Source organism: Oncorhynchus mykiss, chromosome 2, assembly GCF_057628025.1.
Source record: "Oncorhynchus mykiss isolate SJ-2025 chromosome 2, ASM5762802v1, whole genome shotgun sequence".
In the NCBI taxonomy this organism is placed as follows: domain Eukaryota; kingdom Metazoa; phylum Chordata; class Actinopteri; order Salmoniformes; family Salmonidae; genus Oncorhynchus; species Oncorhynchus mykiss.
The window spans coordinates 72080189-72106823 of NC_143023.1; the positions used below are offsets into that span (position 1 = coordinate 72080189).

The 26635-nt window shown below is 41.2% G+C and overlaps 1 protein-coding gene across 4 annotated transcripts in view; it reads right to left on the reverse strand.

The window, feature by feature from the left end:
- LOC110495618 (solute carrier organic anion transporter family member 3A1) overlaps window positions 1–26635 on the reverse strand; it is a 69743-nt gene that overhangs the window by 10425 nt on the left and 32683 nt on the right. For all 4 annotated transcript variants that reach the window (XM_021570960.3, XM_021570953.3, XM_090206625.1 and 1 more), the window contains 2 exons: window positions 4407–4505; window positions 3804–4091 (listed from right to left, as the gene is read on the reverse strand). In XM_021570960.3, the coding sequence (XP_021426635.1) occupies window positions 3804–4091; window positions 4407–4505 (387 nt within the window). The remainder of the gene's footprint in view (window positions 1–3803; window positions 4092–4406; window positions 4506–26635) is intronic.

The following is a 26635-nucleotide window of genomic DNA, read 5'->3' on the forward strand; positions in this document are numbered from 1 at the left end:
GTGAATTATAAGTGAAATAATCTGTCTGTAAATAATTGTTGGAAAAATGACTTGTGTCATGCACAAAGTAGATGTCCTAACCGACTTGCCAAAACTATAGTTTGTTAATTAACAAGAAATTTGTGGAGTGGTTGAAAAATGAGCTTTAATGACTCCAACCAAAGTGTATGTAAACTTCCGACTTCAACTGTACCTACCTCAATTACCTCATAGCCCTACAAATCAACTTGGTACTGGTAACCAGTGTATATGGACAAGTTGTCCTTACTTATTGTGTATTTTTTCAAACATTTTCTCTCTGCATTGTTGGGAAGGGTCCGTAAGTAAGCATGTCACTGAATTAACAAATATATACAGTGCCTTGCGAAAGTATTCGGCCCCCTTGAACTTTGCGACCTTTTGCCACATTTCAGGCTTCAAACATAAAGATATAAAACTGTATATTTTTTTGAAGAATCAACAACAAGTGGGACACAATCATGAAGTGGAACGACATTTATTGGATATTTCAACCTTTTTAAACAAATCAAAAACTGAAAAATTGGGCGTGCAAAATTATTCAGCCCCCTTAAGTTAATACTTTGTAGCGCCACCTTTTGCTGCGATTACAGCTGTAAGTCGCTTGGGGTATGTCTCTATCAGTTTTTTGCACATCGAGAGACTGACATTTTTTCCCATTCCTCCTTGCAAAACAGCTCGAGCTCAGTGAGGTTGGATGGAGAGCATTTGTGAACAGCAGTTTTCAGTTCTTTCCACAGATTCTCGATTGGATTCAGGTCTGGACTTTGACTTGGCCATTCTAACAACTGGATATGTTTATTTTTGAACCATTCCATTGTAGATTTTGCTTTATGTTTTGGATCATTGTCTTGTTGGAAGACAAATCTCCGTCCCAGTCTCAGGTCTTTTGCAGACTCCATCAGGTTTTCTTCCAGAATGGTCCTGTATTTGGCTCCATCCATCTTCCCATCAATTTTAACCATCTTCCCTGTCCCTGCTGAAGAAAAGCTGGCCCAAACCATGATGCTGCCACCACCATGTTTGACAGTGGGGATGGTGGTTCAGGGTGATGAGCTGTGTTGCTTTTACGCCAAACATAACGTTTTGCATTGTTGCCAAAAAGTTCAATTTTGGTTTCATCTGACCAGAGCACCTTCTTCCACATGTTTGGTGTGTCTCCCAGGTGGCTTGTGGCAAACTTTAAACAACACTTTTTATGGATATCTTTAAGAAATGGCTTTCTTCTTGCCACTCTTCCATAAAGGCCAGATTTGTGCAATATATGACTGATTGTTGTCCTATGGACAGAGTCTCCCACCTCAGCTGTAGATCTCTGCAGTTCATCCAGCGTGATCATGGGCCTCTTGGCTGCGTCTCTGATCAGTCTTCTCCTTGTATGAGCTGAAAGTTTAGAGGGACGGCCAGGTCTTGGTAGATTTGCAGTGGTCTGATACTCCTTCCATTTCAATATTATCGCTTGCACAGTGCTCCTTGGGATGTTTAAAGCTTGGGAAATCTTTTTGTATCCAAATCCGGCTTTAAACTTCTTCACAACAGTATCTCGGACGTGCCTGGTGTGTTCCTTGTTCTTCATGATGCTCTCTGCGCTTTTAACGGACCTCTGAGACTATCACAGTGCAGGTGCATTTATACGGAGACTTGATTACACACAGGTGGATTGTATTTATCATCATTAGTCATTTAGGTCAACATTGGATCATTCAGAGATCCTCACTGAACTTCTGGAGAGAGTTTGCTGCACTGAAAGTAAAGGGGCTGAATAATTTTGCACGCCCAATTTTTCAGTTTTTGATTTGTTAAAAAAGTTTGAAATATCCAATAAATGTCGTTCCACTTCATGATTGTGTCCCACTTGTTGTTGATTCTTTACAAAAAAATACAGTTTTATATCTTTATGTTTGAAGCCTGAAATGTGGCAAAAGGTCGCAAAGTTCAAGGGGGCCAAATACTTTCGCAAGGCACTGTATATATTAGGATGAGCAATGTCGGAATGGCATTGACTAAAATACAGTAAAATACAGCATATACATATGAAATTAGTAAAGCAGTATGTAAACATTATTAAAGTGACCAGTGATTCCATTTCTATGTACATAGGGCAGCAGCCTCTAAGGTGCAGTGTTGAGTAACCGGATGGTAGCTGGCTAGTGATGTCTATTTAACAGTCTGACAGCCTTGAGATAGAAGCTGTTTTTCAGTCTCTCAGTCCCAGCTTTGGTGCACCTGCACTGACCTCACCTTCTGGACGATAGCGGGGTGAACAGGCCGTGGCTCGGGTGGATGATGTCCTTGATGATATTTTTGGCCTTCCTGTGACATTGGGTGCTGTAAGTGTCCTGGAACGCAGGCAGAATGCTCCCGGTGATGCGTTGGGCATACCGCACCACCCTCTGGAGAGCCCTGCGGTTGCGGGCGGTGCAGTTGCCATATCAGGTGGTGATACAGCCTGACAGGATGCTTTCAATTGTGCATCTGTAAAAGTTTGTGAGGGTCTTAGGGGCCAAGCCAAATTTCTTCAGCCTGCTGAGGTTGAAGAGGCGCTGTTGTGCCTTCTTCACCACACTGTCTGTGTGGGTGGACCATTTAAAATTGTCAGTGATGTGTACTCCAAGGAACTTGAAGCTTTTCACCTTCTCCACTGTGGTCCCGTTGATGTGGTTAGAGGCGTGCTCCCTCTGCAGTTTCCTGAAGTCTACGATCAGCTCCTTCATTTTGCTGACGTTGAGGGAGAGGTTATTTTCCTTGCACCACTCCGCTAGGGCCCTCACCTCCAGGTGGAGGTGATATGATCCTTAACTAGCCTCTTAAAGCATTTCATGATGACAGAAGTTAGTGCTACGGGGAAATACTAATTTAGTTTAGTCACCTTTGCTTTCTTTGGTACAGAAACAATGGTGGACGTCTTGAAGCAAGTGGGGACAGCAGACTGGAATAAGAGAGATTGAATATGTACGAAAACACTCCAGCCAGCTGGTCTGCGGAAGCTCTGAGGAGGAGTTTAGGGATGATGTCGGGGCCGCAGACTTGCGAGGGTTAACATGCTTAAATGTCTAACTCACGTCGGCCACAGAGCGCTAGAGCCCACAGTCCTTGAATGCTGCCATCTATCCACTGTTTCTGGTTTGGGTAGGTTTTTAATAGTCACAGAGGGAACAATGTCCCCATACACTTCCTGATGAACTCAGTCACTGTGTCCGTGTATACGTCAGTGTTATTCTCAGAGGATACCCGGAACATATCCCAGTCCGCATGATCAAAACAATCTTGAAGAATGGATTCCGATTGGTCAGACCAACGTTGAATAGACCTTAGCATGGGTACTTCCTGTTTGAGTTTCTGCCTATAGGAAGGGACGAGTAGGATGGAGTCGTGATCTGATTTGCCGAAGGGAGTGTGGGGGCGGGCCTTGTAGCCATCCCGGAAGGGGGAGTCACAATGGTCGAGTTTTTGATGCGCGAGTACTTCAGACAATGTGTTGATAGAACTTCAGTAACATTTTCCTCAAATTTGCTTTGTTAAAATCCTCAGAAACAATAAATGCGGCCTCAGGATATGTTGTTTCCAGTTTGTTCCTTGAGGATCGTCATAGTATCGGCTTGAGGGGGAATATACTCTTGGGAGGTAATACGGTCAGCATTTGATTGTGAGGTACTCTAACAAATCCTGGTGGGATACAGATGGAGAACAAGTGCTGTGCTACACTATATACAATACATAACAAGTGTTAATTTAACAGAACAAATACTAAATGCAATATAAATGGACAGAAAAAAAAAACTCACCCCTGAGCTGCTGAAAGCAGGTGGGGCCGTTGACAGGCTCATGGTTATTGTGTACGACCCCGTTGCTTGACTTGGGCATCTCATTATAGTCCAGGGGCAGAGAGGTAGAGGGGAGCATGGCCTGTTCACTTTCCCCTCCACCGTCCCTGTCCTTCTCTCGGTCTGACAGGGTTTGGGGGAAGCCAAACATGAAGAGGGATGAGAAAAAGAGCAAGGCACCACACAGGAGGAAGCCTCCCCACCAGGCTCCGATCCACCGAGGGTCATCAGAAGTGATGTCCAGTTTACCTGTGCAGACAAACACTTATCAGACTAAATATTGAGAGGAAAATATTTGCCTCTTGACTTATATTCAACTACTGAGGAATTCCAATGTTAGATTCTAGAGGGAGATTCTAGTGTTAATTTAACAATTAGATTATAGGCTCATAATTCAATCATAATTATATAATGTTAATAAACCAAATTAACATTATTTTGGCTTACCTTGAATAACAAAGTACTTAGCTCTAATTATGTGTTGCTAGGTTAATGGACTTCTTAATTGCTTTTCCATAGAACAGTGTTGGGAGTGATGTGAGGTTGTATTTCCCAGTAACTCACTGGTGTCGATGAAGAGGAAGTCCACATAGAACTTGGTGCAGAGAGACCCCAGGAGGAAACCACAGGCAGGCCCAAACACCAAAGTAGAGAAGACGATCCCTGGAATGACATGGAGACAAATAGAGAGATAAGGCTTTATAGTAGTACAGTAGACAACATGTTAACTATCTCATGGATGAAATGTAACAATTCTAAACTCAACCACAAGGTGGTGAACCATGTTCACTAATCCATGGCTTTTTCCAGAGGGCAGTATGGGGCAAGCTTGATAATGCAGAGGGCCGTAATCAAGGGACTATTTCATTGTAAGGACAAATGTTGTATTTAAGCATGCTATGTAAATAATTACGCCAAAAAAAATGAGCCAGAGTCAAGGAAACTGTATTGAACTGCACTTAAACATGTGTATCACCTCTGATCCCAACCAGACAGATTTGGACAATCATCAACCCACTGATGCCATACAATAATGAGAGAAATTATACTTGCTCTACATACTGTGCATATCGAAAAGAAAAAAAAACTTTATATAAAAGAGACCTACTATAAAACAGTCAAAATCTACAAACTTCCCAGCTCTAATAGTGTGACCAGCTGAAGCAGGACTGTGGGACCACACATCCTCATTAAAGTGTTATCTGTCACAGGGTGGATGAGAGCCTGGCACACGGAGTCAGACAGACAGAGGTGGACAAAGAGCCAGCGCTTATGAAGACCTGGGAGGCTTTATTTGGTCACCTAATCTCCTTTTATCTTTCGACACATTGTCTCATTTAATGTAAACTGATTGATTGAAAGTGGAAACAAAACATCACATTTGAATGTGTTAGTGAGACAGGCATTGGATATTATGGATAACGTGGGTTAAAGCAGTAAGCAGCTCCTGGACCAACTGACACTCCCCAGAGCCTCTAGCTGAAGCTCAGGCCAGTTAGGTCTTGTGCTGTGGAGGCTCAGAGCCCATGGCCATGCTATTACTGAAATAAAATGACACTTAGCGTAACACTGAGCTTTGGCAGGTGCTGTTTGAAACGCCTGATGGGCAGACAGACATTGGGAGGGGGTTCGACAGGCAGCACTTCACCCAACACCCAATGGACTTCACCCAAGTCCATTCACAGCCAAAAAAACACAGATACTGTAAATGTCAGTCTCTCTTTTTCATCAGGCCTGCACAAGATAAAGTATGTTTGCCGAGTGTTTCCCTTTTCCCACTAGTGCATGGTAGTCAGATTATGCATTATGGGTGCATTATGGGTTTAAACCCTAAAATAGTCATGTTTTAATCCAGCAATGAGTTTACTGGAATTTCACTTTACTTTAAAATGTGCAAACAAAGGACAAACAAAATGATTACGAAACAGTGCTATTTCGGTTGAATCTATTCAGTTGTGCAACTGACTAGGTATCCCACTTCCCTTTCTAGAAAGTGCAGAGAACACTTAAGCAGAGGTGTGATATTACGCCCTAGCTGGTTGACTAATTGTGATGATTTAGAGATACACAAAAGCAGTAGCATTCCTTGCTATCCCAGCTCCCTTTGTAGTTGTGCTCCATTAAAGCGAGGGGCGGAGAGAGGAAGGGAAGGGAGCAGGAGCACGACTGAGTGGAGCACCCGCCTGACATTTGCCGTGCTGGCTCCGGGTCAGACCTAGCACCGATGGGAACCCAGCTCCAGTCAGCATGACAGATGTTATGCATACACCTTGAGCAGCCAATTAATGAGCATGTATGGAAAATATGAGTCAGTTTCACCATTCACTAAATTACACTGACTTAGATCAAAGCTGTATATACTAGGGATGTACCGACATGTCATTTTTGGCCGATACTGATATCCAATATTTTCCTTGCCAAAAAGAAAACGACACCGATAACCGATTTTTAACATTTTAGCAGCGTTTTAAGCATTCGAGTACAGTTAAATAGTTGAAACACACACACACACACACACATATTTCTTTCACTTACTTGCCGTGCTGTTTCGTTGTTCATTTATTCAGTCTCACCAGGATTTCATCGTACATGTCAAGCAGTGAAGTTTCAGCTCTGTCTGTCTGTGGCCTCTCTTCCTCAGTGTGCACTGTCACTGTGTCCGTTTCCATCTTGTCCAGCCATGTCTGTAACATTTCACATAAACCCTGTTTCTTGTCTGCATTGAAGTAGCGGTCCTTGTACCTAGCATTGAGCATGGTGTCGACAAAGTAGAGGTTCAGAGAGAATGCCATTGAATCCCTTGTTCACAGCCTCTAGTAGAGTTTTCCACGTTAACCCGATGGTCTGTGTTGGCATTTTTGTTGAGCAGGCGTTTCAATGCCATGACAGGGTATCACGTCTGCTGCAGACACAGTTGAACTTATTTCTCGAGTCAATTGTTCGAATGGAGCCAGGAGTGTTCATGTTTCCCAAGTTTCAAACATGTTCTCAAATGCCATTGAAATGTCAGCAGCGGCATGAGAACCAGCACATTCTTGAGCATACAATACGGCTTTCCTCAGTAGGACATCCTCGTGGACCCACTGTGCTGTCAGAATCATAATGCTCATGGGGCTGACATCGCTGGTCCAAATATCAGTCGTGAAGCTAATAGCAGTGACGCCCATATCAAGTAGTTCATGGATGCTGTGTAACTCCGGTAGGGCAGCATGAAAAATAGCGGAAGTCTTTACCGGTGCTCGACCAGTCGGCAAAAGCCAACATCATCCACGACAGAGAACGGTTGATTGTCAAGGGCAATGAATCCCATTATCTTGGCATTCGTCTTTGAGTTGTCTCGCTGAAATGTTCTTACTCTTTCAAATGACTGCTCTACTTGTTGACTGCTCAATCCACACAGCAGACATTGTGAGCTAGGTTAGGAATGTGTTGCATGTGTAGCTCTATATTTTTCGTCCTTAAGTCATCTATCTACGTTATATAGGTCTGATTTGACATCGGTTTTGCACATCAGCATTAAACGAGACATCGGGCCAATGACGATGTTGACATTTTTAGCTAATATCGGCCGATTCCAATATGCTTACCGATATATCGTGCATCCCTAGTATATACATGTACATCACTGTGAATACTGACAATGAGACCCTGCTTCCTGAACATACCACCATACCACTTAAACCTAAGTAGGAATTAAAATGCACATTCAAACACATCAGTTTTAGTGGTTTTTGTAATCCATAGGTTATATGTTTCACATTACTGGCTTGTAAGGTTTTTCTCTCAGTAAATGACTATGTTTCTCCTAGGCAAGGCACAGCAATAAAGTACTGCACATTGTTCCTGTCATAACACAGGACAAATCAGGTCACTTTGTCTGGATAAAGAGAGGGAAGTCTGGAGTGTTTGCTTTAGGGTTGTCAAGCTGGGAACAAAACATATTGCTTCTTCCTGAGACCTAGGAAAAACCCTGGTTGTCTGGGAGGTTGGCAGTAAGGCCAACATTGCCTGTTGGTTGAAGGCAAATAGAGACACAGCTACAGTGAGCTCCAAAAGTATTGGGACTGACAGATTTTTTGTTGTTTTGGCTCTGTACTCCAGCACTTTGAATTAGGAATTATATAATGAATTTGGGGTTAAAGTGCAGACTGTCAGCTTTAATTTGAGGGTATTTATCTATATCGGGTAAACGGTTTAGAAATTACAGCACGTATAGACGATTTCAACGTGCCCGGAAAATGGTAATATCGGTCCCATGACTTTAATAGGATTTGTGCCACAAAACGTTAGCATGTGGAAACAGTGCCAGGGAAACTAAACCAAAGCATGGATTGTCGTCATAGTCCATAGACTGCTTACAGGGTAAGGAAACCAATATGGCATTTTGTCATTTGGGTGAACTATCCCTTTAAATAATAACGAGTTACTTTTGCAATATAATTTCCCTTTTTCTTTGTTGGAACAAATTAAAACCACTCCCCCTATCCTACATTCGCCATGGTTCGCGCTCTTCCTGCATCTGCATGAATGTTGCAGCATGTAGCTGGCATGGCAGCTGGTAGCTAGATAGCTAGCAAGATGGCAGAAACAATAGCCTTTATCGTGGAAGTATTCACATTATTTTAAATTGGTAGAAGAAAAGGACAGATGTTACCCCTCAAATCTTGACTGATGCTACTTGCAGGATTCACACGCAAACACAGGATCATCGGGTTCAGGCGATTGACCCATTTATTGTCTGTTAATAAAGCAAACAGCGTAGCTAGGTGATCAAATTAGGCTCAGTTGATAAGAAATTACATTTCTCCAGCTCTGTCTTCACAATAAAAGGAAAGGGCACTACAATTACACAATGTGATCGTATAGTTTTACATAGAATCTCTCTGGCCAGTTCGTATGTGTGTAAAACAGTAGCCTCTTGTCCTTGTATTTGAGCTCTCCCTTTACTGCCAAGATGGTTTTATATTATTGATTTTAAGTATTGTAAAGGGGATATGGCGTCTGTCGTTATTACTTGAGCTGGTATAGCCCAGAGTTATAGATTAGGCTTTTGACAGTAGGATATGCAAGCCATTCAAAGATAGTCAATTGGGCATAAGAATGAATGACCAACACGTGCAAGGCCTCTTCAGAGGGTTTTCTGTTTTTGGTAACGCAAAAGTAATGTAACTAGTTACTTTCCATAGTAAGTAACGGTGTAACATAACAAGTTACTTTTATTGCAAGTAACATTGTAACACAACAAGTTACTTTTAAAAGTACCGTTCCCAACACTGCTCTAGGATCAATCACTTTGTCTGTAGTCTTGAACCAGACTCCAGTAGTCTATTTCTCCAACCAGCTGTAACAACAATTGTTGATCTCTGACTGTGATTGAATAGCCTACAAGTCAATTCCAGTGAAACAATAACTTATGCACCGAATGATCACTCTTAGCCATGGTGTCCTACAGTAAGTCATTCCTGACAGACAAATAAAATACTACATGGAACAAAACTATTCCCAAAATAGTACATAGAGTTGTAAAAATGTAATAAAAGCAGGAGAGCGAAAGCAAAGGGAGCAGATTATGCCAATAAAGTTGTCATGCATGCTGACAGCGTTGTCAGGAGAAACTCCAGCACAGTTTCCATCTTGTGTATACACTAAATGGCCTGTTGTGCATCAAATTAGTGCTGTGCAGTCACTGTTTCAAGCTTTTCCTTAGAAACAGAGTGTTGTTTCCAAATAGCAACAACGCCACCATTGTTCTCACCACAGGAAACATCAAAGAAGAAAAACTCAGTTAGTGATATCACCTTTCAGAGGCTTGCCGTTTAAGCCGTCAGCATGCTTCAGTGCCGAACGAGTGAGCTCGCATACTCCCTTAAAAGCAGCAATAGTACTGTTTGTCCATTTTTAGACACCGTAGCCAGTATATGCTTCCTCAAAATAGTCAGAATTAATTTAAGATAACGCCAGAAATCTGTCATTCATTTTGACGTTTTTGCCGAAGAGATCTTAGTCGCGCAATTTTACATGTAAGATGTGCAGTATTTTTCAATGAAAACGAGTCATCTCTCCTTGAATGACAACAAAGAATTTATTGAAGAATCGCTACAGTTGACCAATGACCAGCAAAGGGGTATAGACTTGGACTCCGAACCTCGGATTGCCTTCAGAAACAATGCTGTGTTCCCGAACACCCGAAAAAAACCATCACCGAAGTTCAAAACAAACAAAAACGTCACAGAATGACATCATAATATATGCACAAACTCTATCAAACTGTTTTGGCTGGGAAGCATGCTGACACCTTTAAAGTAAGTCCATAATCACTCACTTACAGGCTCAAAGTTTAAATCAAACTCTCTGTTTTCAGAAACACTAACTCCTTGGTAATCACACTCAACTATCCTACATCTGTTGCACAAGACATGTCATAAACCTAATATATTTCAACATTCAACCTTTTTCAAGGACCATGCCTTCTGTGCATCTGATAGTGAGAAAATGAGAGGCATATGATAAAAAAAAAAAAAGTATTTTATTTTTCACCCCAATTGGTAGTTTTGTCTCATTGCTGCAACTCCCGTACTGGCTCGGGAGAGGCGAAGGTCAAGAGCCATGCGTCCTCCGAAACACAACCCAACAAAGCCGCACTGCTTCTTGACACAATGCCCATCCAACCCAGAAGCCAACCGCACCAATGTGTCGGAGGAAACACCGTACACCTGGCGACTGTGTCAGCATGCACTGTGCAACAGGAGTCGCTAGTGAGCGATGAGACAAGGATATACCTGCTGGCCAAACCCTCCCTAACGCAGATGATGCTGGGCCAATTGTGCGCCGTCCCATGGGCCTCCCGGTCGCGGCCAGCTGCGACAGAGCCGAGACTTGAACCCTGAATCTCTAGTGGCACAGCTAGCACTGCGATGCAGTGCCTTAGACCACCGCGCCACTCGGGAGGCCTGGGGGGCGTATGATTTTGCTGTCATCCTGCAGGTTTAAGCGTTTCAGATGAGAAAAATAATACTGAGACTTAACATTCCATGGCAGTGAACGCAAGACCTTCTTAGTGATATGAACCTGGGACAGAAGCTACCCAGCCCTGCCTGAGTCACAACAAACTGCAGGACTTCTACAGTGCTTCTAGCCATTCCCCCCTCCTTTTGTCTTATCTAGAAGACATGAAATGGCCGGCAAAATGGTCTAAGATATTTTTTAGAGCTGTCAAAAGAAAAGCTCACTCTAAGGACAAGCAAGAACACCCAGTGTTTCTCTCTCCAGGCAGGCAGGTGCACCACATGAGCCTACCCCTCCCCTACTGAGGACAAACAGGCAGCCCCCACCTACTTCCCTCTCTCTCTCTCATCCTCATCTCAGGACAGTAGGTACAAAAGCAAGTGATCATCTCCCCAGTTCCTGACATCAAGCGGATAGGCCTCCTTTCACCTTTTCCATTTCGCTCTCTCTCCCTCCCTCTCTTCCTCTCACACTTTTCTGAGGAGCTCAGGTTCAACTCTGGGATAATGAATGTGGTGTGGCCGTATGTGAGAGGTGATTGTGCATGGTTCATTTATGAGATTTCCCTCTAGGCCACCACTGACAGGCTTGGTTGCATGTTGCATGGCCTCTGGTTATTTCTCTTGTGGGTGAACCAGTTCAAATGTTTTCAAACCTCAAGTCTTTAACCTCATGTCTCAAGTCTGAGCATTGCTAGATGACAGTGATGGGAAGCATTTTACTCTGCATGGGGAGGTTACAGTACAAGCAAATGAGAATGAAAATAAGACATGCCTTAAACAAAAAATGACTTTCATTCATTTCAAGTTCTATGAAAACAGTTAAGACAAAACTGCTATATTATACTATGCAAGAGAAATAATGGACATTTTCATTTAATTAAATAAATCCTCATCTTAATTAAGGCCATAACCTGAGTCAAATGGTCTTGTTGGTAATCGTCCAAAATATTTCCCTTAATTGCCTCTGAAATCCCATTTTCTTCCAACAGTCCTGTTATAGAACAAGTACAAAACAAACTAATTTGTTCCTGTTGTACTTTGCTCGAGCATTTAAGTATCCCGTGAATTATACTCTCTGTAGAGCATGTCAGACTTAATTCAATAAAACCGCTGGGCTCTAGTCTTTCTGTCTTCCACTAATTTGCTTAGAGAGCAACAGAACCAGGCTGCACTTCCTGCTGTCTATAAATCACATCCTTTAGTGATATTAATTAACCCAGTGGTCCATACCACTGACTGACAGCACAGACTTTTTTGGGAAAATGAAAATGTTAGTCTCTATGCTCTATGTTGTAATAAATGCTGCATCCAAGAACATAAAACAGGGGAAGGTTTGCATATCCTAAGATAATATGTAGTACTGGATACTTCCAACAAACACAGATTCAGAAGTTCTAGATATCTGCTGAGGAGGGCTTTTCTTCCAGAGACGTAGGTTTAATAGAGATGCAATAGAAGTGGCAATGTCATGACTAACATTGTAACCCTGATCTAAAGGTAGGAGGGGCCTTTTCCTCCACTAATGTGTGTATTGAGTCAAGCAAAGTTGTATTTTACAGGCACCTCCAGTTTATACAGCTCCCTCTAATGGACCTTCCTAACACAATACAGACATTAAACCAGAATGCAGGCCATAAAAGACAGTCACCAGCCCTGCACGGTTCCTGGCAGCATCACTCCAGAGCCTAATGAAACCGCTTGAGAAAATGGTTTCAAAGCTATTCAACTCATCAAACACATAAGCCAACATACAAGCACTTCATATCACAGGTGTAATGCTGCACTGTACAGTATGTACCCAATAGCATGTTCTGTACACGGGACAGTATGCACACTATGCTAGTGGCATATGCAATGAAACACAAAGTGACACAGAGTTATGTAACCATCCAAAATATACTAACCATGTACAGTGGGGCAAAAAAGTATTTAGTCAGCCACCAATTGTGCAAGTTCTCCCACTTAAAAAGATGAGAGGCCTGTAATTTTCATCATAGGTACACTTCAACTATGACAGACAAAATGAGAAAAAAAATCCTGAAAATCACATTGTAGGATTTTTAATGAATTTATATGCAAATTATGGTGGAAAATAAGTATTTGGTCACCTACAAACAAGCAAGATTTCTGGCTCTCACAGACCTGTAAGAGGCTCCTCTGTCCTCCACTCGTTACCTGTATTAATGGCACCTGTTTGAACTTGTTATCAGTATAAAAGACACCTGTCCACAACCTCAAACAGTCACACTACAAACCACTATGGCCAAGAATGACTTTTTTTTCTCATTTTGTCTGTCATAGTTGAAGTGTACCTATGATGAAAATTACAGGTCTCTCTCATCTTTTTAAGTGGGAGAACTTGCACAATTGGTGGCTGACTAAATACTTTTTTGCCCCACTGTATATTCTAAACAAAGACTATTGATCATTACAAGTTGCAGGAAAAGACAAGGAAGTGTGAACACAATAATGGCTGCTGAACATCATAGCCTGTATGCCTTAACCCTTAGTTCATTTAAAATAAAACAATTTTAGGGGTGGATCAGCTTAATATTGCAGAAAGAATATTGGTTCTATCAATGTAATTGTCTGCATCATTTCCAATCCTGCATATATTTTTTGGGTAAATATATATATCCATATACAAATGCATACATATACACATATATACATACACATACCTATATAGGCATACATACTTTTTTAAAGAATATACCTTTATTATTGTCCCCCGCAAACCCTACCACCGATCCCGCAATTGGAGTAAACTAATAAAACACTTTGGCTTTTACCTTCAGTTTATACATCTTATACACATTTTACAGACACAGTCTACTTTACAAGAGTTACATTTTGTTTGTTTTTAGTCCTTCCTGTATTTCTGATGTCCTTCCAGTTTGATTTCTATTTGTAACTGTGCTATTTCACCAAATTCCTGAACCTATATACATTTTACAGACCCCGTATGTTTTACATTGGTTATCTTGTTATTAGTCCCACCCTTGATTGATTGACTATGGCTTTTCAAATCACCCAGTATTGCTACAGTGGGGCAAAAAAGTATTTAGTCAGCCACCAATTGTGCATGTTCTCCCACTTAAAAAGATGAGAGGCCTGTAATTTTCATCATAGGTACACGTCAACTATGACAGACAAAATGAGAAAAAAAGTCCTTCTTGGCCATAGTGAAGTTTGTAGTGTGACTGTTTGAGGTTGTGGACAGGTGAGAGAAGAAAATCCAGAAAATCACATTGTAGGATTTTTTATGAATTTATTTGCAAATTATGGTGGAAAATAAGTATTTGGTCACCTACAAACAAGCAAGATTTCTGGCTCTCACAGACCTGTAATTTCTTCTTTAAGAGGCTCATCTGTCCTCCACTCGTTACCTGTATTAATGGCACTTGTTATCAGTATAAAAGACACCTGTCCACAACCTCAAACAGTCACACTCCAAACTCCACTATGGCCAAGATCAAAGAGCTGTCAAAGGACACCAGAAACAAAATTGTAGACCTGCACCAGGCTGGGAATACTGAATCTGCAATAGGTTAGCAGCTTGGTTTGAAGAAATCAACTATGGGAGCAATTATTACTTATTTTCCACCATAATTTGCAAATAAATTCATTAAAAATCCTACAATGTGATTTTCTGGATTTTTTATCTATGATGAAAATTACAGGCCTCTCTCATCTTTTTAAGTGGGAGAACTTGCACAATTGGTGGCTGACTAAATACTTTTTTTGCCCCACTGTATCTGCAGCGTTAGTTCTAGGCTAATGTTGCAATTCTTCAGCCATTCCTGGACCTGTGACCAAAAACGAGCTACATATGGACAATACCAAAATAAATGATCTAATGATCTGCCTCCTGACAGCAGAATCTGCAGAGCTGGGAAGATTGTATCCCCCATATATATATAACATTCTATTGGTTGCAAGAATTTTGTATAGTAATTTAAATTGAAGAATTCAAAGTTTTGCATCCGGCATTGTTTTGCGTATCAATTCATAAACCATGTGCCATGGAATGAGTACATCGAAAATCTCTTCCCAACTATTTTGCAATTTAAATGGAACAGCTGTCTGTTTTTTGGTCCTTAAATGAAATTGGTATGTTTTTATTTATCACACTTTTCTTTAACCATTTATGTTCTTTAATACAGGGCCGACATACAAGTTCCTTACTTTTTCCCCCTTCTACTTGCCTCTTCCATTTTTGTGGTAATGCTGCAATTAATTGGTTGTAATTTTGTGTAGAGCAGACATTTCCATATGTCTGTGTTAGCTGCATGTGTGACATAACTCCACCAGTCCTATTTATGACATCATTCACAAAAATTATACCTTTTTTAAAATTTAATTTCTTCGAAAAATTCAGTTTATCAATTAGAATACTTGAATTTACCACAATATTTGTTGTATTATTTGTTCTGTCTTTTCAGGTGGATTAAACTGAAATTGCAACCAACTTTCTACGGCTTGTTTAAAAAATAAAGATATTTTGGAGATGATTTCCTTTTCAAACAATCGAAAGTGGGTCATTTTCAGTTCATTTTCTTGCTTTTCTCTCTGCGCAGAGTGAATCTTTGTTCCCCTCCATTAATCCTGCTCAAGTTTACTAAGCATCTAGGAGAGTAATCCTCCAGAGCCCAGTGAGAGTATAAGGACACAGTGCAACGTGGGAGGCCAAACAACTGCCTGCCCACCCCAGGCCACTTTCATAGAGGGCCGGATTGAGAGGCAGAGACAGAGATCATCCTTAAACTAGTGCCAACTGCCAGGGTTTCAGAGTCTCAGACCTTTTTGGGTTACGCTACACACTGACTGGGTGTCACAAAAAACAACAACACAATGTACAGGACAGGAAGGGTAGGAGGACATTCATACAACTGCAGGTCTGGACACAAAACAAACGTTAGTTTACTGTAACATTGTTTGTGTTAGGCTTTGGCAGTATACAGTATATACCATATACGCAGTATATGGAAATAACCACAATATGTTTTTTCAATACTGTTAAAACCATAAAACATTTTTCTTTGAAGTTTTTCAAAACATTTTAATATTTGTAGGTATTTTTTAAGTAAATATCTGCAGTCAATTTGTGCAATACGTTAAGAGATAAAGCAGATCACATTCTTCATTTCACCTGTCAAATTATGTTACACTCTGAAGCTTACCATAGTTCCCCAGAACAGTTGAGCCAGTCACATGTTTGTTTGTAAATAGCACAATGAGAGAAAGCAGGAGCAGGTGAGTCCGGCTGTGCATTGCAGGGGTTTTATATTAAAAGTCAACTCTGTTTTCTTCACTCATTAGAGTGTTCAGGGTTTCACAGAATAAACATTAGTGGAACACAATCGGCTGAAAATAGCTTCATTTTCATCAGATGACAACAGAAGTGACACTATTTGGCTGGCAGCCAAACAAGAAAGAGCTTACAATGAAAAAGCAAGGTATTTTTTCCAAAAACGATGCGTAGCCATCATATTTCTAATGTGTATCATAGAAAGAATGTAGCCAGCTACATTTCCTGATGTTTTGTTTAAAGTTAATCTTGCATTTTACTGGCGAAAAGTAATCTGGCTACAACTAGAAAAGTACCAGAGAAAATTAGCTACACATCAGTCAGAGCGCTGTCTTGTGATAGAATGCCCGTTTGTGAATTCTCATCTGAGAAGGGAATTGCAACTGAAGCACAAAATTTGTCTGATACCGAGCAGTAATTACAATAAGAAGCTTTTTTACAAAACACAGCAAGATATTTCTTATGCATATTATAATTTTGTCGTATGTACAAAAAAAATCAGAATTCTGTGTTATCGCGACCCTGAAGTTTAACGTGCTAGTTATATAAGTGGCTGAATTAATAAGGTGACGGGGCATCATATTGTGTTAGCTTTCTGCCGTGTTTGAGAAGTCAATGCCATTTGGATAAGTTATTTGTACAGCTGTCAATATCTTGATTTCCTTTAGTTTTTTCTCCTCTCCGTTCTCAGCTGGTCTTCTCCTCGCCCCTCTTCTCCGATCAGAGCATGAAGGCCCATTGCCCTAGTGTCTCCGGACTCCATTCAAACACCATGTACACATGCTGCTCCAGAGCCAGTACAGTTCTTCCTTCAGACAAGCACGCATCAAAACTTTTTTTTAATTCACAATATCTCTCGTTCACATTCGCTTGTAAATGTCCAAACTCACCAAAAATGACATTTGGTAGGTCCCACCCATATATGTATTATTTTATGAGCTGGATTGCCTGTTTTTGTAATTTGTTTATTTTATTTTGCACTTGTTAGCATTTAGCTAACAGCCTCAAATAGATATTCGCTATTACCTGTGCTAACTCTGTTAGCATTCTGGTAATAGACGCCTAATGGATTTTCTTGCGTTGTTATGGCGCCCCCTTGTGTACTAAGCCAGTAATACCGTATATTCCGGGATGATAGAAGGACGGTATGACAATATGAAAATCTAGATACAGCCCAACCATAGTTTGCATCAGTAATATCACTTTCTATTGACCTTCAGATAAAACCATGTGTGATAAGTACAGTGGACCACTGCTGCCTGGAGTGATTAAAGACCAAGACCTTGGGTAGGAACCTGCTGAGACTGGGCCGTGTGCACACTGGTACAAAACAAACATCAGATAGCCTAAAGAGAATTTAAACACTAAATAAGTTGATAAAGTTGAAGTCGGAAGTTTACATACACCTTAGCCAAATACATTTACACTCAGTGTTTTCACATTTCCTGACATTTAATCCTAGTAAAAATGTCCCTGTCTTAGGTCAGTTAGGATCACCACTTCATTTTAAGAATGGGAAATGTCCGAATAATAGTAGAGATTTATTTCAGCTTTTATTTCTTTCATCACATTCCCAGTGGGTCAGAAGTTTACATACACTCAATTTGTATTTGGTAGCATTGCCTTTAAATTGTTTAACTTGGAGCAAACATTTCGGGTAGCCTTCCACAAGCTTCCCACAATAAGTTGGGTGATCTTTGGCCCATTCCTCCTGACAGAGCTGGTGTAACTGAGTCAGGTTTGTAGGCCTCCTTGCTTGCAAACACTTTTTCAGTTCTGCCCACAATTCTCTATAGGATTGAGGTCAGGGCTTTGTGATGGCTACTCCAATACCTTGACTTTGTTGTCCTTAAGCCATTTTGCCACAACTTTGGAAGTATGCTTGCGGTCATTGTCCATTTGGAAGACCCATTTGATACCAAGCTTTAACTTCCTGACTGATGTCTTGAGATGTTGCTTCAATATATCCACATCATTTTCCTACCTCATGATGCCATGTATTTTGTGAAGTGCACTAGTCCCTCTTGCATCAAAGCACCCCCTCAACATGATGCTACCACCCCCGTGCTTCACGGTTTGGGTGGTGTTCTTCAGCTTACAAGCGTCCCCCTTTTTCCTCCAAACATAACGATGGTCATTATGGCCAAACAGTTCTATTTTTGTTTTATCAGACCAGAGGACATTTCTCCAAAAAGTACGATCTTTGTCCCCATGTGCTGTTGCAAACCGTAGTCTGGCTTTTTTTATAGCAGTTTTGGAGCAGTGGCTTCTTCCTTGCTGAGAGGCTTTCAGGTTATGTCGATATAGGACTCGTTTTACTGTGGATATAGATACTGTTTTACCTGTTTCCTTCAGCATCTTCACAAGGTCATTTGCTGTTGTCCTGGGATTGATTTGCACTTTTCGCACCAAAGTACGTTCATCTCTAGCAGACAGAACGCGTTTCCTTCCTGAGCGGTATGACGGTTGCGTAGTCCCATGGTGTTTATACTTGCGTAGTATTGTTTGTATAGATGAACATGGTAACTTCAGGCATTTGCAAATTGCTCCCAAGGATGAACCAGACTTGTAGAGGTCTACAAATATTTTTATGAGGTCTTGGCTGATTTCTTTTGATTTACCAATGATGTCAAGCAATGAGGCACTGAGTTTGAAGGTAGGCCTTCAAACTCAGTGGGGGAAAGGGGAAATACATCAACAGGTACACGTCCAATTGGCTCAAATTATGTCAATTAGCCTATCAGAAGCTTCCAAAGCCATGACATAATTTTCTGGAATTTTCCAAGCTGTTTAAGGCACAGTCAACTTAGTGTATGTAAACTTCTGACCCAATGGAATTGTGATACAGTGAATTATAAGTGAAATAATCTGTCTGTAAACAATTGTTGGAAAAATTACTTGTGTCATGCACAAAATAGATATCCTAACCGACTTGCCAAAACTATAGTTTGTTAACAAGACAGTTGTGGAGTGGTTTAAAAACTAGTTTTAATGACTCCAACCTAAGTGTATGTAAACTTCCGACTTCAACTGTATATACAGAACAGTGAAATAAACGAGACGACGTGGAGGAGTTGGACTATAAATCTAGAAAATGTTCAAACAATATCCTGTCTTTACACTATATCAACCCTGGCCAAAATACCCTCCCTCCTTCCTTTCCTCCTTCCTTCCAGTAAACTACACAGACGATAGGGTCTGCCCGTAAAAAGGCTTTGACAAGTCTTTCTTCTAGGGAGAAGCACTACATGGAAAGAAGGCGTTGGGTCGTCAGACTCAGCACGGGCCGTTCTCTGTGTGCCCAGCAGAACAAACTGACAGGGAATAACATTCACACTGAAAGTCTATGAAATGGATTGGACAGTTCTGTGATAACCCTACGGAAGGGTCAGCAACTTATTAACGCTGAGCAACGTGAGGCGACAAAGCGCAATATCTTCGAGACATGTCACATATAGTCTACACAATGTGCTCCCTGGTCTCGCCCAACAAGTTTCCTCTTCGCTCTCTCTCCACTGAGCTCAATGTGCTCTGAAATAGCATCTTATTGTTCTGTCAAGGCAACTTTTGAAGTGTAGTTTAGGATGGGGGGAAATGTAACTGAATACATTACGAGTGTTAACTTTTCTGACCAGGAAGGCGAAGCAATGAGGAAATGGGCGGTCGGCCAAACTTCTCTATTCAACTACTGCTAAAGTTACAGTATCTCTCCAACAATGCCTTACCTATGAAGTCATCTGTTGTCAAGCAAAACATCTCCACCAAGGTTATTCACATTCTGACAAGGGGAAAGAGATATTGAATTATAGTACCTAAAAAGCAAACTATGACTCCTACCTTGAGTCAGAACGCTGTCTAGTGATAGAATGCCCTTCCGTGAATTCTCATCTGAGTGAAGTGAACTGAAGCACAAAATTAGCCTGATGCTGATCAGAAATTACAATAAGAAGCATTTTACATCTGTGTTTACAAAATGCTGCAAGATATTTTTATGCGTTTTATATATTTTTTCCTGTGTGAAATAACACTGAATAACTTTAACTAGCAAGTTAAAGTTATGGGTTGCGTTATTCCCCCCTTATCTCCGAGCAGGCAGGCCGTTGCCCTAGCAACTTCAGACTCCACACAGACACAGCGTGTGTACACATCCTTCTCCAGAGTGAGTACTGTTTTTCCTTTAGACAAGCATGGGTCAAAACTTTGTTCATTTGCACAATGTCTCTCATTCACATTGTAAATGTCCAAACTCACCAAAAATGACATTCGGTAGCTCCTACCTCTATATGAATTTCTTTACGAGCTGGATTGCCTGTGTTTGCATTAAGTTTATTTTCGTTTGAGCTTGTTAGCATTTAGAAAACAGCCCCCATGAAAATTCACTATTAATTGTGCTAATTCTGTTAGCATTCCGGGATGATAGAAGGAAGGTATGATGACATAAAACCTGGATACCGCCCAATCATAGTTTGCATCAGTAAAATCACTTTCTATTGACCTTCAAATAAAGCCATGTGTGTTAAGTAGACCAAAATACCCTTCCTGCCTCCAGTAAACTGCACAGCCTGTCCCTTTCCTCATTGTTATTTGGATAATTGTCCTCAAACTCTCCATTTCTACCTGGCATTTGCTATGTCCTGCTGCAAAAATACAGAGCAACACTGCAGTGCAATAACTTTGCAACATCTTAGGTATAGTCTATTGCCAAGAACGATAATAACCAAGAACGCTAGTAACCTAAATGTTTTGGTAAACTTTACTTCCTTCGAACTTGGACCATTAAAGAGATGGGGTGTTTTTACAGTTGCTTGAGTCTGTTCCATTTACTGGGGATTAGGTAAGCATCAGGCCAACTGAAACATGGGTTTGTTTTCAGAGCACACCCCCTAATACTAGGAGATGCAAATCACACTGACTTTGATTTATTGTCAGAAGGAGTGCATATAACAGTGGTCACCAACTCCCGATCGACTGGTCGATCTTCAAGGCATTCCTAGTCGATCACCAAACATTTCTGTAAAAAACCCAATGAAACAGCCTTGTGTCCTTATTTTTTTTATTTGTTTTGTGCTGTTGGCAGTAGGTGCATTTGATTCAGCAGCCCTAGCACCGGGAATGTAGTGTTCCCATTTTGAACCTTTTCATGTGTCTGAGGATAGACCTCCGCCTACCCAGAGAGCAAATCAAGTGCACCTCAAGGCCTACCCTTGACCAATCAGACAGCTCAGATCACAGAGTCTGCACAGTTTCCTCGAGCCATAGACCGTAACAAGAAGCCTTGAGCGCACAACAAAGTTGATACTGTGAGGTTTAAAAACATTTAAAATCATGACTAGAGAGAGACTTAACAAATACAGCAAAGCTCTGCTGTTTTTACGAGTAAGTTCATGTTTAAGTTGCTATTCAGCACTATTAACACATTGTTCAACACTTTTATAAGCCATAAAATCCACTACAACCAGCACTGCTGCTGCAATGAATGAGTTTGGCAAAGTGTTTCAATAAGCTTGCGTTGTTATTATTACCGGCTTGTCTCTTTTTTATATCAAGTTAAAAAAAGGATTATGATAAACACTCAGTAATTACAGTATCAGGCTGTATCAAAGCAAACGTTGAGTCTAATTTTCTACGTAAGATTCCCATATATTTCAATTTTATAAATAGGTTAAAAGGGAATAGTAGAAATATGTTAAAAATATCAGAGGAAAATAAATCTTAGCGTTTATAACAATTCACCCAGAAACCCTTTAACCCTAATCCAGAATTCCTTAGAGAGCAACTTTCACTTCTGACCCTGCATTAATACCGTTTGGGCATTTCCTCCACACTTCCTCTCTGAGTTGACTTCCTTGACCTTGAACACATAAGGCATCAAAAAGTCCAAACATCTCTGCATCAGCTTCACATTTCATCATTTACAAGCTGTTGCTCACACCCTGGTTTTATTAGAAGAAGGATTTCTATCTTAAATGGTCTTAGCAGCTCCACATTCAATCCTTTCTGAGTTAGTTATTCATTAATAAGAAGGAGGAAGGCGGCGTGATGCCTTAACCTCTGGTGTTAAATGGTAACCCCTAGAATCGTGTGATAATATCCATATTGGTTAAGACTTCAAAAAATAAAAAAGATGACTACATTTGTGCACTTAAGTCAAGCTCTAATGTAACATTTTGAAAGGAAACATAATGTATGTTAACCTGAACTACACTAGTCTACACACTGAGGGAGCAGGCTCACATGGGGAAAAATCTGATCCTATTTGAACCTTTTACTGAGTCTGATTTAAACCTTTTACTGAGTCTGATACGAGGTTCAAGCTCAATCAACTCCATTTGCGCGTGCAGTGGAAAAATAAGAATGTGAACTATGATGAAAATGTGTCTGAGACTTGCCGGCGCCAGGGCCTATTGTGATGATTCAATCCCAATTTATGACATTGTCCGGATGGCTGGCCATATGTTTGCTATCACAGGAGTCAAACACACCTTATCCGTGGCTTTCTCCGTAGCGGGACGCTCCCATGGAACATGTAAATAATGTTACTGTGTGAATAAAACTGACATGTTTGGATTGTTTCAAGAGTTCATACAGAGCTGAACATTTTGATATGTTGTATTGTACTGTATGTGTTATGGATTTCTGACACAGAGGTGCGCTCCTATCATTTAGATTGAGTTGTGATGATTCAATTCGAAAGTGCGTGTGATGTTTGTTTTATTGTTTTGGGCCAAGCAAGTTGATGGTAATTAAAAGATGGGAGTTATTGAGATCGAGTTCCGCCGTAGTTAGGATAAAAAGTGTTGAGTTGTTTCATTCAGGCAGTCATTGTAAAACAATCTATAGTGTGTTTTTATACTTTAGACTTAGATATTTTGTATATTTTGACATTGAAGAGTTCTGGTACGTACTATTTGATAAGTGTATTCTTATTGTATAACTGTAATAAATCTGATTACTTTAAAATTGATATGTACGGTTGTTCTCATATTTCTTTGAATTAGTCTTTGATCTAATGGTCTATGAGTAAATGTTATTACACTACACATCGTGCATCTCTGGGCTAAGGTTAACTCAATCAATTAATGCTTGGACATGATTGCAAGGTATTAGCTCTTTGTCTCTTAGACACTTAATAATTGCATAACGGAGAACCTAGACAAGTGTCACTTATAGTCCTCCGAGTGGGGACGATAAGACTTGCTATCTTACTATCCATCGGATATGTTTAAAGGCCTATAGCAATATTTACATGATAATGGAGTCAGATTGAATATTATATTATGGTCATATTCCTCCTGCACTCATTTATTTATTTTATAAATGTATTTTTGTTTAGTCATTTCCCCCCCCCTTTTTTCTCCCCAATTTCGGGATTACGATCTTGTCTCATCGCTGCAACTCCCCAACGGGCTCGGGAGAGGCGAAGGTTGAGTCATGCATCCTCCGAAACCATGACCAGCAAAGCTGCGCTTCTTAACACCCGCTCGCTTAACCCGGAAACCAGCTGCACCAATGTGTCGGAGGAAACACCATTCAACTGACGACCGCCACAAGGAGTCGCTAGAGCGCGATGAGCCAAGTAAAGCCCCCCCCCCCCCGGACAAACCCTCCCCTAACCCAGAAGATGCCTGGCCAATTGTGCGCCACTCCATGGGACTCATGGTCAGACCCTAGGCTGTAGTGACGCTGCAACACTGCAATGCAGTGCCTTAGACCGCTGGGCCGCCTCCTGCACTAATTTCTGTCATCCTCAGTCAGTGTCAATTGTAAATAATCTACACACATTCACGTGCACCTCCCCCATATGCATAGCCACTTCGACCAAGCCAGCAAGGCTACAGGCTCCAGAGCGAAGTGCTATCTGAACATGCACCACAATATGTTTGGAGTTTGAGCAATTTCATACATAGAATGGAGAGGTGTGCCTAATTGTATTTGTGTTTGCTTGTGTCCGATTTCGAGGCTTGACACATAAAACAAATGAAATTCCTCCCAAATGAAATGTTCAACTGTAATTGAGATTTATATCTTGTTGATTTGAATGTATTATTTTAATGTTTAACATCAATTGCATTATTGAAGTCATGAGTGTGTCCAGAAGTTGATGTTTTTTTTTATCCCCTCGCCACTCTATGAAAGTCGTCAGCAACACATGACAATAGAGGGCCATCCGTACAAGTTGGAAGGGGTGAGGGGCTAGTTTGGGATTCACCATGAGACTGTGCTGCCCCTAGTGAGGGAATTCAGCAGCAACACTGTTTGATAGACAATGATTTCTGATTGGGCTCTCTCTCTCTGTCTGCTACAGTTTTGGGAAGTCTCATGGATATATTGTGAGATTCCCTGTTACTCATTAGCCATGCAAGGTCCACCCAAAGAATAGTTATTCTAATTATAACAGGAACAGAGATCCTCATCTCATGCCCTGCTCAAGGACATGGCACTTAAGAGTAGCCACGCTATCTCGCACAGTAACTTAAATGGCTTTCTGTAACCTACTTGACAATTGTACACAAACAACCAACCTGTCCAAGAACAGACTGAGAAAGAGTCATTGAGTAGTTTGGAAAAAAGCAAAACAGTGAATTTAGCTGTATTATGTAAACAGAGACAGCACAAACCAAGCAAACAAGACAAATAACGGACAAACTCAGAGTAAACTTAGGTGAGGTCTATTTTCATCGAGTACACCGTGTAAGAGAGGATTAGGGGATCTGCATCCTGCCCACCAGCCACAACTACCAGCATTATCCAGCCTGGACTATAAAGCCTTCAGAGCATGGTGTATCACAATGTCAACATGTTCTTCTGCAGGCATATTCGCTTCAAACAGAGACAAACACAGGTACATAACTGTACATCTTACTGATGTGTCCGGATATGCCTCCAGACACATACAGTGCATTTGGAAAGTATTGACTTTTTCTCAATTCTTCTTACATTACAGCCTTATTCCAAAATTGATGAAATTGTTTTTCCCCCTCATCAATCTACACACAATACCCCATATAAACAAAGACTTTTTGCAAATGTGAAGAAAAAAAAAATGAAATATACCATATACAGAAGTATTCAGATCTTTTACTCAGTGCTTTGTTGAAGCACCTTTGGCAGAAATTACAGCCTTGAGTCTTCTTGGGTATGACGCTACAAGCTTGGCACAGCTGTATTTGGGGAGATTCTCCCATTCTTTCAAGCTCTGTCAGGTTGGATGGGGCGCGTCGCTGAACAGCTATTTTCAGTTGTCTCCAGAGACATTAGATCTGGTTCAAGTCTGGGCTCTGGCTGGGCCACTCAAGGACATTCAGAGACTAGTCCCAAAACCACTGCTGCGTTGTGTCATGGGGACTGATAATGTCATTGCCGACGCACTCGCTCGTGCGCCCTGTTCCTGAATGTCCACGTGACTGACCACTGTTTATTGTTGTGTTTGGTATTGTCCTGTTCTATCGCTCCAGTCGGTTCCCTTCTGGTCTTGTTTTCTTCTTTCCTCTTAAAGGTTGCTTCCTGTGCGCAAAAGTTGCTGAGGTCTGGGGAGGACAAGGTTGGCTGGGGCAAGTGGAAGTGTGAACCCGTAACCCCTCATGTATTTAAAAGGCATGGATGGAACAATGCAGTCTGGGTTCTCTATTAGGATCCAGGGCAGTATTTTGTTATGTGTGACTGGTATGGTATTCAGGGGTCCTTGTTAGCTGTGTGCTTAGGGTCGTTGTCCTGTTGGAAGGTGAACCTTCGCCCCAGTCTGTGGTCCTGAGCACTCTGGAGCAGTTTTTCTTCAAGGATCTCTCTGTACTTTGCTCCGGACATCTTTCCCTCGATCCTGAATAGTCTAACAGTCCCTGCCAGTGAAAAACATCCCCACAGCATGATGCTGCCATCACCATGCTTCACCGTAGGGATGGTGCCAGGTTTCCTCAAAACGTGACGCTAGGCATTCAGGCCAGAAGTGTTCAATCTTGGTTTCTTCAGACAAGAGAATCTTGTTTCTCATGGTCTGAGAGTCCTTTAGGTGCCTTTTGGAAAACTCCAAGTGGGCTGTCATATGCCTTTTACTGAGGAGTGGCTTCCGTCAACTCTCCATAAAGGCCTGATTGGTGGAGTGCTGCAGAGATGGTTGTCTTTCTGAAAGGTACTCCCATCTCCACAGAGGAACTCTGGAGCTCTGTCAGAGTGACCATCAGGTTCTTGTTCACCTCCCTGACCAAGGCCCTTTTCCCCCGATTGCTAAGTTTGGCCAGACGGCCAGCTCTAGGAAGAGTCTCGGTGGTTCCAAACTTCTTCCATTTTAGAATGATGGAGGCCTCTGAACTGTCCACTGTGGAACCTTATATAGTCATTTGTGTGCCTTTCCAAATCATGTCCTACCAATTGAATGTACCAAAGGTGAACTCCAATCAAGTTGTAGAAACCTCTCAAGGATGACAATGGAAACAGGATGCATCTGCGCTCACTCGTGACACTAATTTAAAAAAAATACA